A 13,511-nucleotide genomic window follows, 5' to 3' on the forward strand; every position below is an offset into this window, starting at 1 on the left:
TTGTAAATGGATTAGGTGAGATTCGTATGTGTGTGCTAGAATAAGGAAAGAGAAGGGGTGATAAGGTCGAAGTTCAACAAGTTCAAGTGGCACAGGAAGGCACGGGAAACAGCATGTTAAAATAGGCAAAAAGAGAGAGAGATTTATATTGATAATTTATGTCGGGGTTGAAGAATGTGGGACATGAGATGCTGCAACAACATTTTGCGCTGTCACGTGGCCATGTGTTGAGCACAGACGAGATCGTTGATTCAGTGTGGCTAATAAGTCATAGCCTGTGAAGTTTGGAAGACTAGTCCCTGTCTGCCACCTACCTATCCCTTCCCCTGCTCCCACTCCAATATTATACAACCTTCTGTTCCACCAAAGCACGCACAGATCTTTATCCACTTCTCTCCTTTACCGCTTTACCGCCCCCCCCCCCCCCCCCCCCCCCGCTCCCCCCAAACCCAAACCTTTCAACTGCACGCAGTACCCCTACCCTGCCCCACAATGTCCCTGCACGCTCTCACAAGCAGCACTACATCTTCCCCCACCCTTAACCTGCTATCACTCCCCCTCCCCACCCATACCACCTCCTTACCCCCACATCCTACACTGGATTGCTAATACCATCAGGCATAGTTGCTCTGTGTGATGAGTAGGCTGATAGATCTGTAGCTGTTATTATTATTATAGCCTGTTTGTCACCTTCTTCTGAAGCAAAATATTACAGTAATGTTCTAGTTTGAGGATACTGCCTACCTTCCTAGACATTCTATAAATAATTTTGTGAGTTTCACTTTCATTGCCTTTTCTTCAGCTTTAATCATTTTTATAGAAACATCATTTCCAGCTGTCTGTCTTTCACAGGTAGCAAGTAAGGAAACATAAATGTGCTTTAAGCAGAATATTTGTAAGATGGCCGCACAAATTGCAATATAACCCCACTTTTACGTTCCTGGAATTAACATTTTTCCACCGTTTATGACATTTTTCATCAGTCTTGTCAAATTTCCTATGCCCACGATGTTAATTTGCACCTGATTTTGCTTCAACATATTTATAATTTTCCCGCCATTTATGCATTACAAAAAAATGTTTGTGGAGAAAAAAATGACACTGGCACAATGTTGGCCATCCAATAGTGTTTACAAATATTACGTGGTTAAGTTTCCTGATACCAGGGCACTCTACTCAGTGGGTCCGCAGCTCGTGGTCTTGCGGTAGCGTTCTCGCTTCCCGCGCCCGAGTTCCCGGGTTCGATTCCCGGCGAGGTCAGGGATTTTCTCTGCCTCGTGATGACTGAGTGTTGTGTGATGTCCTTAGGTTAGTTAGGTTTAAGTAGTTCTAAGTTCTAGGGGACGGATGACCATTGATGTTAAGTCCCATAGTGCTCAGAGCCAAACTCTACTCAGTGTATTTGAACTGGTAAACATGTAACAGTTCGAACAATTCATGCGGTATCTCCCGCTGTGTGGTGGCTGATTTGAGTAACTGGGTTAGTTTGAATGAAGATATCATGACCAATCACATCCATTTCCAAACTGTCTCTACTGTGCAACCGCAATTTCGTGATTGTTGTGATCTTCATGACACCTTTGTCGAACCATATTTAGCATGTTTCAGCATATGGCCACTTGAAGCACTAGTTGATACTGTCATTTACTTTGTGTTGCTCAAATGTTTTTAGTTTAAACACAGCGTTGGTTACGTATGTTATTCATGCTGAGCAAAACGTGATTCGAGAATTTATTCTATTTGTCAAGTGCATTATTGACGTATGTATTTTTTGTGCTGTTACACAAACAAACAATGTGAGTGATAGTTTGTGTGTGTGTGTGTGTGTGTGTGTGTGTGTGGTTTTTTACATTATTGATGAGGCACCGTATCTGATAACCTCAAAAAGATGATTACAGTGCAAGAGACGCAGAATAACACATATTCAAACACCATACAAAATACTTATTTACATATTTCCACTTAACAACGAAAAAAAATTTCTCGAAATGCATCATGCTGAGTATGAAAATATATGTAACTAGTGCAGTATTTCATTATATAAATAATGAATGACACCTGTAGGCTTTCAAAAACATTGATTATGACATGTGAAATTCAAATGTTCCCTCTTCCCAGACAGTTATCAGTTCCAGTTAAATCAGTGGTTTTTATTACATAAAGTGCAAGTGGGTATCCTATACATAACTTTTTCAGCTTAAAATGCTGTTTCCCACATTTTACATTTTCCCGTGATTAACGCCATTTTTTTTGAAGTCCCTTGAAAAGTGTAAAAGTGGAGTTATCTTATTTTTATTATTTAGTATCTGTTGTTAGATAATAGCTTCTAATGATGATTGTACTTTTTCTTGTAGGAAAAGAATTATGGTATTGGAGGAAGTAAAGGTCCATACCAGTTAGTATGCCAAGAGAATGGGGATCGACCTATGAAACGTGAAAATCCTCACAAATATTTGTTGTACAAACCAACTTTCAGTCAAATTATGGTGTTTCTTTCATCAGGTACAAACTTTTAGGAATTATTTCCTACAGCCTACTTGTGTTCTGAAATAGAGCAAATAATATGCAGAAGTTTTGAGGAATTTTAAAATGCATGTGGTTGCAAACTACCAGTTCAGCATAACTGCAGGATACTGTTAGTGGTCATAATAGTAGCAGTATCTGCACTAAAGCAATTTGAAGTCTAGTTATATTTATCAAAAATGACTTTAAATTAGAGTGACTCTCTGACTGTAGATGTGTGTCGAATATAAATCGATAAATCCAAGGTTCAATCAAGGATTTGCCTATTAATGTGTAGGTTACTAAACAATTGGTTGAATTTACCAATGCTCACATAACAGAAAGTCAAGGTCATTTACCTCCAACAGGAAAATACTAGCTATAACACAGTAATGTTAAAACAATTTATTGGTTTGATAAATGCTTTGGTTAGGTTTAAATTATTATATTTGCAGTAACCAGATTTTGTGAAACCCATAATTTTGTATCAGTGAAATTATTATTATTATTATTATTATTACAGAGACTAGTGTCACATAGTTAGGTTATCACATGTGTCAACAATATGTTACTGCATGATGGCTGCCTGTGCAAATTTCAGTACATGAAGCACTTATCTTAGAGCATGTGTTGAAGTGTTTAGTTTACTTTGTAATACTGTGGAACTGAATGTCTTGTTAGCTTTGATTCTCAATTATATGTACTGGCTGAAAATATTTTACTTTCTATGTAAAGTGCAAATATTACTTCTTAAAAGTGTGATCGGCATTGGTACCGTCAGTTGAGTAAGAGTGTGGTCAGCATTACACAAAGATGGTAAGATATCACCTTGGTTCTTTCACAGGCCAATAGAGGTAACCTTTGTTCTTCATGCAATGTCCGTGAAGCATTAGTTCACTTTGAATTCTTGACTGAGATACACATGAAGAGATGTGAGTGTAGCTTATGTGTCACGTTTTGAGGCTGTATTTCTCCGTAGCTACACCAAATGAGTCATGCAACAGTATCTAAATATGTGTGGAAATCAAAGTCATCTGTAAAAAAGAGAGTAACATACTATAAATTATTGATTGGCGACTCCATAGTGTCCTGTGCACTACGACCAGATAATGGGTATACTTGGAAGGAGTCTATGTGATCGCCGTAAGCTCATTGACACCAGTGCTTACTAATTTAAGTTATAATTACAGCACTGAAGATGGTCACTAAGTGACCGAAAATCGATTTTGTGATAATAAACAAAAATATACGACCAATGCTGTCTCTCCTTCCAAGTATACTATAAATTGGTTAAAAATGTGGATGACTTTGAAGAAAGTGGCTCAAGCGGTAAAGTGACTACAAATGTGTAACAACCTTTTTTTGGGGGGGGGGGGCTCATTGTTAACATTGGATTAAGTGCATACAGAATTCATTTTCAAACAACAGTCAATGCAAATTCAACACATTCAGAGCGGTCTTTCAAGTGAATATGCTCGAGACTAGGTTTCAAGCATGCTTCAGACAGATGTCAATAATTATTGACACTGGAGGTGACTGGATGTATTGTTAATTGTGATTGCACTTTTATTTTGTTTATGTTCGATGTATGCATATGTTTTAGTTTGTTGTCAAATACATTTTTCTACTGGTTAACCTGACCACAATCTTACTTAGCGGACTGTATATATTTTGTTGGCCGTCATCGTCTCCAGTACAGTACATTTGTAAAAATACTACATTTGAACTGGAAAGGAATTAAGTTAATGACCCTAACCACGCATACATATTTGGGTATTGTAGGTTTCCCAAAATCACTTGAGGTGAATACTACGATGCTCTTTGCTTGATTTCCTTCCTTGTCCTTTGCTTGTGCTCCATCTTTACATCCTTGTCGATCGCGCTTCAAACTTCAGCCTCCCTTCTCTCAATAAATCTGAAAGAGAATTATGTTTGAGGCTTCATTGATATCTAAAAACAAGGAAGGAAAATGTGTTCATAAAGTGATGGTGTCATTGATAGCTAGCATAAAAATGCAAAATGTAAGTAGTGTCTTTGCAACTTGCCATTCATGCTGAGAGGAAAGGGGCTCAAATCCCAGTCCAGCCATTCAGATTTACATTCTCTGAAATTTCTGTAATTCACTTAAGGCAAATGTTGAGGTGGTTTTTCCAGTAATTTGTTTTTTTGATTAAGATAAATTGGTTGTCACCTAAGAATTGACATTCACATTTGTGAATTTGGTTGGTTGGGCAGTTTAACTATATAAAACAGTCTTCAATTTTCTTCATATGCACAGCATTTGAAGGTCAGTGTCCAAACATCAATTTATGTGTTTTGCAGGATGCATGGATCACTGGTTCAGTTGTAGCTGACAGCAATTCTCTCTCTCTCTCTCTCTCTCTCTCTCTCTCTCTCTCTCTCTCTCTCTCTCTCTGAAAACTGAACATTATTATGTATATATGTACAATTTTTTCATTTAACAATAAGAGACTTCATATGTCTGTATCAGTTTTCATGCAATTTCTAATTAAAAATAAAATGTTATTTTTATTAAAAAACTATGGTTGTATATCTGTAAGTCACATTTGCATTTTAGAATTAATATTAAATTAAATTAAATGTTAAAAAAAGTTGCGAGGGGTTCAGTAACTTGGTAAAAGTGAGGCAAGCAAAGGATAAAATGACTCTTTTTAAGGAATAAAGTAGAAAAGTCACATATGACACTGTGTCGCAAATGACAGAAAAATCAAATGTGAAATGCTAGCAACAGATATAATATTAAAATGTGGAATTTTAGAACTGGCAAAGAAGTTAGTTAACAAGTTAAAAAAGAGGAAAGGCAGGCTGAAAATTGAATTAATGTTACTAATAGCCGACCGGAGTGGCCGAGCGGTTCCAGGCGCTTCAGTCTAGCGCCCGACCGCTACAGTTGCAGGTTCGAATCCTGCCTGGATGTGTGTGATGTCCCTAGGTTAGTTAGGTTTAAGTAGTTCGAAGTTCTAGGGGACTGATGACCTCAGAAGTTGAGTCCCATAGTGCGCAGAGCCATTTGAACCATTTTGTTATTGATAGGTTGAAAGATTGAAGATAGTACAAAAATCAGTAACAACAGAGATAAAAAGAGAAGAGTAAAGTGAAGCAAAATGAATAACTGATGATGGAAAGAAGTAGACGGTGACAGGAATGATCTCAAGTGTAAGCCATACAACAAATCTCTATTTATGAAGTTCTGAAATGTTGATGCTGGAAGGGAGAATCAAAATGACTCATACAACAACAAATATATACCACACAGATGTCGCTACTAAATGTATAAACTATATTCTGTAACACGTGACAGATGCAACGGTCAGGATGACACTAGTGATTGTCGTGTCTTGGGATGCTTTCATCTTGCTGCTCTGCATCTCCATACACTCTCTCCACTCGCTTTCATGTATGAAAATTACACTTGTGGAAACTCTCCTTGCCCAAGCCTTGTTTGTTCTCACTGGCAGTAGATGTCTTGCTGACATATAAACCTTGAACAGTGCTTGACAGCCACATGGGTTGTATCAAAAGTAAATTTTCCAATGATCCTTTCTTTAATGACCACATCAGTTATGGCATCTTACAATATAAACTTCATTTTCTGATACAAAGGGTGATACCAGTGATAGCAATAGGAGAGTGCATAGGATTTCACCATTGGTATGACAGTGGTCAACATTGTTTCCCTCTATTATTGATTTTCCCTGTACTCTCACATGCTGCGTCAATGTCTCCATGGAGATTGGACTCTTCTGTTAATGAGTTTGTCTATGGGCTGTATTGACTCGGGTCCCAAAGTCTGGTTTAACATAACCAGACTCATTGCTGGTAAGCTGGTAACACTTCCCCATGAGATCTGGCCAATGAAATCATTCCATTACTAGAAACAAGTGACTAGTATTATTACTTTATCAAGGTGCCTCAACCTGCTGGAAGTACAATCACCACCCTCTTGCAATCCTTCTGTGCTTTCTGACCCAACATTTATTCACTGCTCAGGAATTGTGACCCTCTCTCTTTGCTCTGTTTGTACATATCTTAGTCTCATTCCTGTAACACTTCTGTAACTCTGCTTTTTCCACGTCTGTTTATCTTCTGCAACTAATATGATCACTGTATCTTTACTCTGTCAGATTTCTTCAGCATACCCCAATTAATAGGATCCACGTGTACTTCATAACATTGGTACCAAGCCTGCTTCCCTGCTACTAGAAAGTAGGTTTTGCTCAATTGGTCCTTTCATTTGCTGTGCACTAGGTTAAAATAAGGGGTAAGTCTGTATGATTAGGTTCCAAGAACAACCCTAACTCTGGTGGTAGTTCTTTTTGCACTCTTCATAGCCCCTCCAGATATTGTTCTGGTGACAAGAAGTTCACTCCTAGCTAGCCTTACACAGCTTGCTGCATAGCTTCCTGTATCTCTACTGCTTCCCACACAATGTTCTCCAAGGACTGTAGCATCTTTGTTTCCACTAGTTCCTTGTCCTATATTTCTGCTTCAGTTTGCAGCCTCGTAATGTTCCTGTTTACTGATTTTTGTACAGTTTTTGCACAATTCATCACTTTCCCAGTCAGCTGACATTGTAGTGGAGTATTGTTCAACACATCTTTCTCCAAACCCACAGTTTGCATGGTGTACCTCTCACTTGATGCCTTCTTTTCCTTTCACCCAGTTTCATTTCTTCTACTGTGTCATTCATCCTTCTGACATTCTCTCCATCAGGTATCCCAAACATAATTTTCAGAAATTGGCCTTCCACATCGGTCCAACCTCTCCTCCTCCTTGTATGTGGTACAATCCCCCTGTATCATCTCATTCCTCAACTTCTCACAAGTCCCATGTATTCTCCTATCTGTTGTTGTTTACTACACTGCTGCCACTTGTCATCTGTCTTGTGCACTGTCTGCCTCTCCCTAAGCTCATTACCACTTCTTTGCAATATTGTTACTTTCCTACTTAAGCCGTCTGTGTTCCCATGTAATCAATCTCACTCAGTCATGCCACCCATCATGTCAGCCAACTAGATAGGTCCTTCAACCCCAGTAATCATTTCAGTGCTGCAACAGCTGTTATCGCTTGAAACTTTTTCCTGTAGAAATAACACTTGAAGCTAGTAATTCCATAGATAAGGCTCAAAATCTCTTTTTCCATCATGGAGTAATTCCTCTCTGCTGATTTTGTTTGCCTTGATGCATAGTGCAGGGTGCTTACGCCCCTGCTTCTTGAGACAACATACAACCAAGAGCATGGTTGGATGCATTGCATCATAGAATGAATTCTTTACTGAAATATGAGAATGCTTAAATCAGACTTGATGTCAGAGCTTCTTTCGGTTTTTTGAAAGCACATTGACAGTCCTCTGACCAAACACATTTTGCACCTTTCTTCAGTAATTGTGTCAATGATTTGGCAACATCCTCAGATCCCTTAGTGATCTTAGGTAATAATTCAGAACTCCAAGCAGTGATCGTAGTTCCTTCACTGACTCATGCACAGAAAATTCACATATGCTTTAATCGTTCTTGGATCTAGCGTTATCCCCAGCCTTTCTAATTGTGTGACCAAAGTATGCCACCTCATCCAACACACAATTATACTTTTCTGTACTCAACCTTAAATTCTCTGCCCTCAGTCTCAGGAATTCTTCTCTTCAGTATTGTATGTGCTGTTCCATATAACTCGTATAGACAATTGTAGCAAAATAGACAATGTATCGATGGGTTTCAGTCACTGAGAACTATGTCTGACAGTTTCTGAAACGTGACTACGAAGGCTTTCCCGGCGTAATAATTGATAATATTCTTCTCGGGTATGCAGCCGGATCATTACGTCTTCATGACACAATATTTCCGAGGTCCACCTGGCTGCCATCTTCAGGTGAGAGTGCTGGTGCACGAACTCACCGGAACTGACTTCCCAGCACAAGCGGCGGCCCCTATATAGGCCGCAGAAGACCCATAACGCTTGCGCGAGAAGGTGCCGTGACTGCCCTCTAGCGCAGTAGACATAACACGCCGCCAGTGGTGGAAACGGGCGAAATCGAGATACCACTGTCAAAAATTAAAAAATTTTTATTCCGACGATCGAACCACAGACCATTGTTTTTCAATGTCAGATAACACCGGATCCCAAGTCTTACTTAAAATATAACCCTTGTCTCTATTAATAAGATTGACAGATAAACGAATCTCTATGGATTCTTTTAAAATACAGTCCCAATAGCGAGATGCAGGGGCAACCATTTGTGCCTCATCATATAGCATTCTGTGTCCCTCGGTGAGACAGTGTTCCGCCACTGCAGATTTCTCAGACAATCCGGACCATTCAGGACCAATGTGTTGAGCATCAGCGGCACACACGGCTGCTTCAGCCTGAGAAATCTGCAGTGGCAGAACACTGTCTCACCAAGGGACACAGAATGCTATATGACGAGACACAAATGGTTGCCCCTGCGTCTCGCTATTGGGACTGTATTTTAAAAGAATCCATAGAGATTCGTTTATCTGCCAATCTTATTAATAGAGACAAGGGTTATCTTTTAAGTAAGGCTTGGGATCCGGTGTTATCTGACATTAAAAAACAACGGTCTGTGGTTCGATCGTCGGAATAAAAATTTTTTAATTTTTGACAGCGATATCTCGATTTTGCCCGTTTCCACCACTGGCGGCGGGGCATGTCTACTGCGCCAGAGGGCAGTCACGGCACCTTCTCGCGCACACATTGTGGGTCTTCTGCGGCCTATATAGGGGCCGCCGCTTGCGCTGGGAAGTCAGTTCCGTCGAGTTCGTGCACCAGCACTCTCACCTGAAGATGGCGGCCAGGTGGACCGCGGAAATATTGTGTCATGAAGACGTAATGATCCGGCTGCATACCTGAGAAGAATATTATCAGTTTCTGAAATGTCGTAGGTGCATTGTTTTATCTGAAAGGCATCCTCCTATACTGATAATGACCTCACAGTGAAGCAACTGCTGTTTTTGGTCACTCTTCCTGGCAATGGTAGCCACTCCTGCTTTCATTCACCATTGAAGAATACTTGCACTGGCCCAAATAATCCATGGTTCCCATAATGTTCAGCAAAGGGTAGGCATCTATTGTAGTCATAGCATTTGGATGTTAATAATCGCAACAAAACCTATACTTCAGTGATCTGTCTGCCAACTTCTTGGGCATGGCAACAATCCTGGCCCCCATGGGCTACTACTCTCCTCAATAACCCCTTCTTCAGCTGATTATCTGTAAATTCTTCCAGAATTGGCTGCAGGTACCTCAGGACTCACTATAGTTTGTGGTAAACAGATGATTCAGTTCCTGTTTATACCCGGTGCTGAGTAATATGCATAGCTGGCAATGGACCTTTTCTTTAAAAAATCCATAAATTCCGTATAACTTCCCTTTAAGTGCTTTGCCTTTCTTGTAATTCAGTTTCAATGGCATTTGGCTATTGTCCATATCTGATAGAATTGTCCCACTCTTCCTCCTCCAAGATATCCACATGAATGATCACCAACCCCTCCATTAACCGGAAATCCTCAGTGCTAAAATTGTCCTCAATAACAGGTATTGTATTCTCATCATTTATCTCCTGTACATGTGTAACACTTATCAAGAAACGTGCCTGATCCAATATTTCATTTGCTTCCAATGGTTTCACCACACACCTTTTAGGTACACTACTGTGTGCATCAAATTGTAGTGTGATTGTTTGTCGCTTAAATGGTTTGTCATTCGGGATGGAATCACCTCCTGACATTGCTACACTGGGAGTGGTTCAACTCGACTGAAACACTTTCCCATCAGGCTCCACGATGTGTGGCCGTAGATCATTTTTGACGCTTAACTGGTACAAGAAACCCAACCCCAGATCATGTCTTGGCCCTCACTGACATGTGACACAATATCTACATATTGTTTAAACTGGACTGTACCCAGGCAAAAATCTGTGTCCACCAATTCCAATGGTGTGACATCCTTATTCCCCATGCCATGTAATCTATACCATGGTGGCTTCCTATGCTTATATACCACAAGATCACCACTGGGCAACCGACATGTGTACCTGTGTCCATCAATATCCTGATATTCATCTTTCTTTCTATTTCTCTGCACAATCCACCTCAGCAAACGACTTTATAGCATCTAATCTTACTGAGAATGTCCATAAGCAGGACCTCAGATTCCCCTTGGCATTTAACATCTGGTCCTTTCCCAGTCCCCTACCTCTGAGGCTACTGTGACCTCTGCCTCTACTCCCATTGTCTCAGGTCTGATGACATTCCCTCCTCACACGCCTCGTTTGTCCACACCTATAACACATTATATTGGTTGAAAACACTGTCTGTCTAATCCTCAATCTTGTTGACGTATGAATTTCTTCACATTCTATTGCTAATCGGATAGCTGGGCGCAGGTCAATCAAACTCTGTGTCCATACTCTTCTTGACGCCTCTGAAAGTAATCCTCCCAAAAAAATACATCAGACACCCTCCGTTCAGCCTCTTGTAAAATCATCTTATTTACCATAGCACTCTGTCCCAGCTTTGAAGGACACAGATTGATCTTCCTCATTACGTCTGCATATTCTTCCATAGACTCTACATGCTTCTTTGTTATGGTGCTCAACTGTTTCCTAAAATGCCGTGCACTATTCTCTTCTGTATACCTCTGGACTAGCCCTCTCTTAAATCCCTAAACTTTCTAGTGCCCTTGAGAGCCTCCATATACCTTGCATAAGTTTTTCCTTCTCATATTAATCTCAACTTTGCTATCATTTAAAGTTCTGTGTCATCATTTTTCCATATCTGCCAAATTCTTAAGATCTTCCACAAATGCTTGCACATCCTCAGTTGATTTCCCAGAGAAAGGAGCAACTAAACTTGCAGCTGATAAATCTGTACTTCACTGTGGAAACAGTGACTCCGCTAGACCGTGTAACTCCGTATTGTTTGTTGCCAATAACATACCTATTCATGTAATATGCAAACTGCCTCCAGTTTTGACACACCTTACATCTCTGACTCTGCAGGAGCCTTGTTCTTCCAGACATTAATATTGAAACACCAATAATAACAAGAAACGCAAAACAAAATATATTTACCAAATTCTTTTACACGGTGCTGAACAACCTTCTAAGTTAGGCGTACCTCTGACAGGTACTAGCCAGTCATGACTCCCATTACCTCTGAAGTGAGATGAATCTGCTGACACTGCTTGCAACAGAATATGCCTTACAAGCTTCCTTTCAATGACTAAAACACTCAACAACAATTAAATTTACTTGACATGTGGTACCATAGGCTTTAGGTTGAGACATTGCGATATCAGTATACAGATGCCAGTGAAATTGGACTTGGAGCAAGTAGACTTGTTTTGTGCTTTCCAAATTCCTTTATTGCAATCTTCCACCATGATTCATTACAAATAGCAGTAGTGTGGTTGAGGCATTCAGTAGCCTCGTGTGTGTGTGTGTGTGTGTGTGGGTGTGTGTGGGTGTGTGTGTGTGTGTGTGAGAGAGAGAGAGAGAGAGAGAGAGAGAGAGACAACCTGTAATACTGACAGAGTGAAAAATGGCTGTGCGGTGGTACAACGCTACTGCTTCTGTCAGTGACATCCTCCAAACTTGGCATTTAAAGCAGTGGTGGTCGAGGAAAGACTGTCGTCTCCTGCACTACATCGGCCATGATCTGTTGTAGGAGCACTGCCACCAGTGCACTATGTCCCAGGGCTCCGCTGGCCTGCAGCGGCGGCTGTGTGTCTTGTTTCTCAGGGCAGGCTGCCCTGATGTAAGGTAGAACTCTATGAGCCTTCTGGATGGGCACCCCAAAATGTTATAGCCCCGTGGTGGTAGTGCTGCAATACTACCACAAAATGATTTCAGTACAAAAGTGGTTAGGTTTTTATACACTTATAGGTTGCACTTTCTTAAGCTTTGCTGTCCTTTGTGGCATGTATACTAAACATTTCCATGGATGCATGTGTGGAAAGGCTTCCGCCTTTGCATGTTTCTGACCAAATGTGGTTGACCCCCTAGAGCATAGTATTCCATCTGGGTTCGTCCAGATTGAAGAGGCCCATTATTTTCCTAGATATTTGAAGTGCCATGGCATAACTTCAATTATCTGTAAATTTGATTTTGCTGAGTCCCAGATGCTGTAGTGTAGCATCAATAACTTTAGCATGTATAGAAATACACACACAGATTAGTAACAATGGGGTGCTGGAGACTGATTTATTTCATTCAACAATTTAAATTTTAGAGTATATTCTCATAATGGAGAGACTGAGGAAATTCAAACAATTATAAACAAGAAAACCTAACTGATTCCCTCTCAAAGGTCGCTTTACATATGATTAGGCTCCGTTTCATTTGAAAAATAGAACTGGAATGTGCTTGTGATGTACGTGCAGCAATGTGTCTCCCTGTTTACTCAGGTAGTTGGCTTATAAACCCATCATTTGCATTGCAACCATTAGTCAGCTGTGACCTTTTTAAAACGGACATAGCAGTGTCTGCTAGGAGATGTCTGCATTAGTTATTGATGGTAACTGGGTGTTCACGCACTGCTGTCTCCAATGCTAACAGGCACTACTTCTGTCTCTCTTACCAAAATGTCTCTTTCTCAGCATTTCCAAACCAAATGCTTCATGTGTGTCCTCAAAATAAATGCGTCTTTATTTTTCCTGTGCTTCCTGCCATTATCACCTTTCTTCTTGTACAGGGGACACTCCAAAAGAAATGCACACAATTTTTTTTTTAAGTCCATCTTTTATTCTACGTGTTTGAAAGTTTTACAGTGTGTAGATACAAGTGTAGATACATCCTTTAGGAACAATATTTTCATTTCTCCACATAATTTCCATTCCTCTCAATTGCCTTACGCCATCTTGGAACCAGCGGCTGTATACCCACATGGTAAAATTCTGGACCAACCTGTTGGAGCCACTGTTCGGCAGCGTACACAAGGGAGACATCATCTTCAAACCTTGTTCCACGAGGA

At 40.3% G+C, this 13,511-nt stretch overlaps 1 protein-coding gene across 3 annotated transcripts in view; it reads left to right on the top strand.

Moving 5' to 3' along the window:
• The window catches only part of LOC126484906 (protein SCAI), a 104,333-nt gene that overhangs the window by 24,173 nt on the left and 66,649 nt on the right, over positions 1-13,511 (top strand). For all 3 annotated transcript variants that reach the window (XM_050108517.1, XM_050108509.1, XM_050108525.1), the window contains exon 9: positions 2,355-2,502. In XM_050108517.1, coding sequence (XP_049964474.1) covers positions 2,355-2,502 — 148 coding nt within the window. The remainder of the gene's footprint in view (positions 1-2,354; positions 2,503-13,511) is intronic.

Source organism: Schistocerca serialis, chromosome 1 (genome assembly GCF_023864345.2).
Source record: "Schistocerca serialis cubense isolate TAMUIC-IGC-003099 chromosome 1, iqSchSeri2.2, whole genome shotgun sequence".
In the NCBI taxonomy this organism is placed as follows: Eukaryota; Metazoa; Arthropoda; class Insecta; order Orthoptera; family Acrididae; genus Schistocerca; species Schistocerca serialis.